This window comes from Solanum lycopersicum, chromosome 5 (genome assembly GCF_036512215.1).
Source record: "Solanum lycopersicum chromosome 5, SLM_r2.1".
Classification (NCBI taxonomy): Eukaryota; Viridiplantae; Streptophyta; class Magnoliopsida; order Solanales; family Solanaceae; genus Solanum; species Solanum lycopersicum.
Genome location: NC_090804.1, coordinates 63,230,434 through 63,231,942, shown reverse-complemented (window position 1 = coordinate 63,231,942; position 1,509 = coordinate 63,230,434). Strand labels below are relative to the sequence as shown.

Genomic DNA, 1,509 nt, shown 5'->3' with positions numbered 1-1,509 from the left:
TTGTGATGTAGCTTCACTTTCTTCATTCCATTTATAATTTCTTGCTCACTAAGACATTCTTTTTTCTAATCTTCTTCCTCCATAAGTCATTCCCCTCTTTGAATCCTCTATTCCATCTCCGCTTTTATAGAAAACATCATTAGTTTATCCTATATATTCATTTTCATTTTTTGCATTAACTAGATATCATTATATATTGATCTAAAATGGAGGATGATTATCGGGATATAGGTGCAATAGCAAGAAGTTGTAATATGAATAAACCTAACAATGTTGTAGCTCCTAAATTAGGTTTGAAAGCATCTCATGTTTGGAATTATTTTGACAGAGTTTTAGCTCCTGGCATGAATATTTTTAATGGTTCATCTGAAAGTGTTTCTTTAGATTTTCCAATAGCTCGTCAGGAAAGATCATATGATCAGGTTAGCAACCAGCAATTCTACTTACATTCAATTCAACCAGTTCAATTTTTCCAACAAATCGTTGTTCCTCAATCACAAACAACGGTGGCACGTGTACCACCAACTACAACACAACCAGAATGGATAGATCTACAACAACAACTCGATATAGGGGCTAAAATTCATCCTAATTTTGCTTCTTCTATGAAGAGTCCTTTGACCCAATCTACAAAAAGGTAACCACTCACTTCATTACATTTTATGCTTGTATATTAAAAATTTTGACTTTAGTGCTTCTGATTCAGGAAAAATATGTCGATAAGGCTTACCTATGGATTATCGCAAGAGGAACTCACAAATGACAAATGGGCATGGCGCAAGTATGGTCAAAAGTATATAAAAGGTTCCCCATTTCCAAGGTTTGCTCTCTCACCAATTTTTTTCAGGTTATAGAAAGTTATGTTCCCTTCTGTTCTCAATTTTCAAAACAATAAGTAGTAAAAATTATTAATGGTGTATACACTTATAATATTTGAATAAAGCAAATTATTACTTTGTTCATATGGCATAACAAGAATTACTATAAGTGTAGCACATCAAAACAATGCGAAGCAAAGAAACAAATTGAGAAAAGCTCAAAGGATGAGAACATTTTCTTTGTATCTTGTTCCGGTGATCACAATCATGATCCACCCATGAGCTGTAGATATCTTGCTAGCTTCAAAAATAATTCCAAATTCAAGCTTCCAAAAATCATAAATATTTTCCCCAAATAATAAATCTTTAATGCATCATCATCATCGTCCAAGCGCATTAAGCATTCAACAGATGTTGCTTATTCAATTATCGGAACTAAGCCTCCACTTGAAATCGGGAGCAAAAACAAAATGCTTTTTGCGGTCGTGCAGAACAAAGGTGATGGTAAAGAAAAGGTACACATGAATGAAGATATTTTCATGGGTATTGAGGAACTCCAAATTTGTACTACTTCCACCTAATAGGAGGAAAATGACAGGAGAAATTAATCTTTCTCCCCTCTCCACCAAATTTCTATGTCAACATATGTGGTCTTATAGTCATGCTTCTGTTTTAGGTTTTTAGTGTGGAA

The 1,509-nt window shown here is 33.7% G+C and overlaps 1 protein-coding gene across 1 annotated transcript; it reads left to right on the top strand.

Annotated features, from left to right (window-relative positions):
• Positions 1–206: 206 nt before the first annotated feature.
• LOC138348970 (uncharacterized) lies at positions 207–854 on the top strand. The gene is made up of 2 exons (XM_069298589.1): positions 207–637; positions 707–854. The coding sequence occupies exons 1-2, from the start codon at positions 207–209 to the stop codon at positions 852–854; spliced, it is 579 nt and encodes a 192-aa protein (XP_069154690.1).
• Positions 855–1,509: the final 655 nt, after the last annotated feature.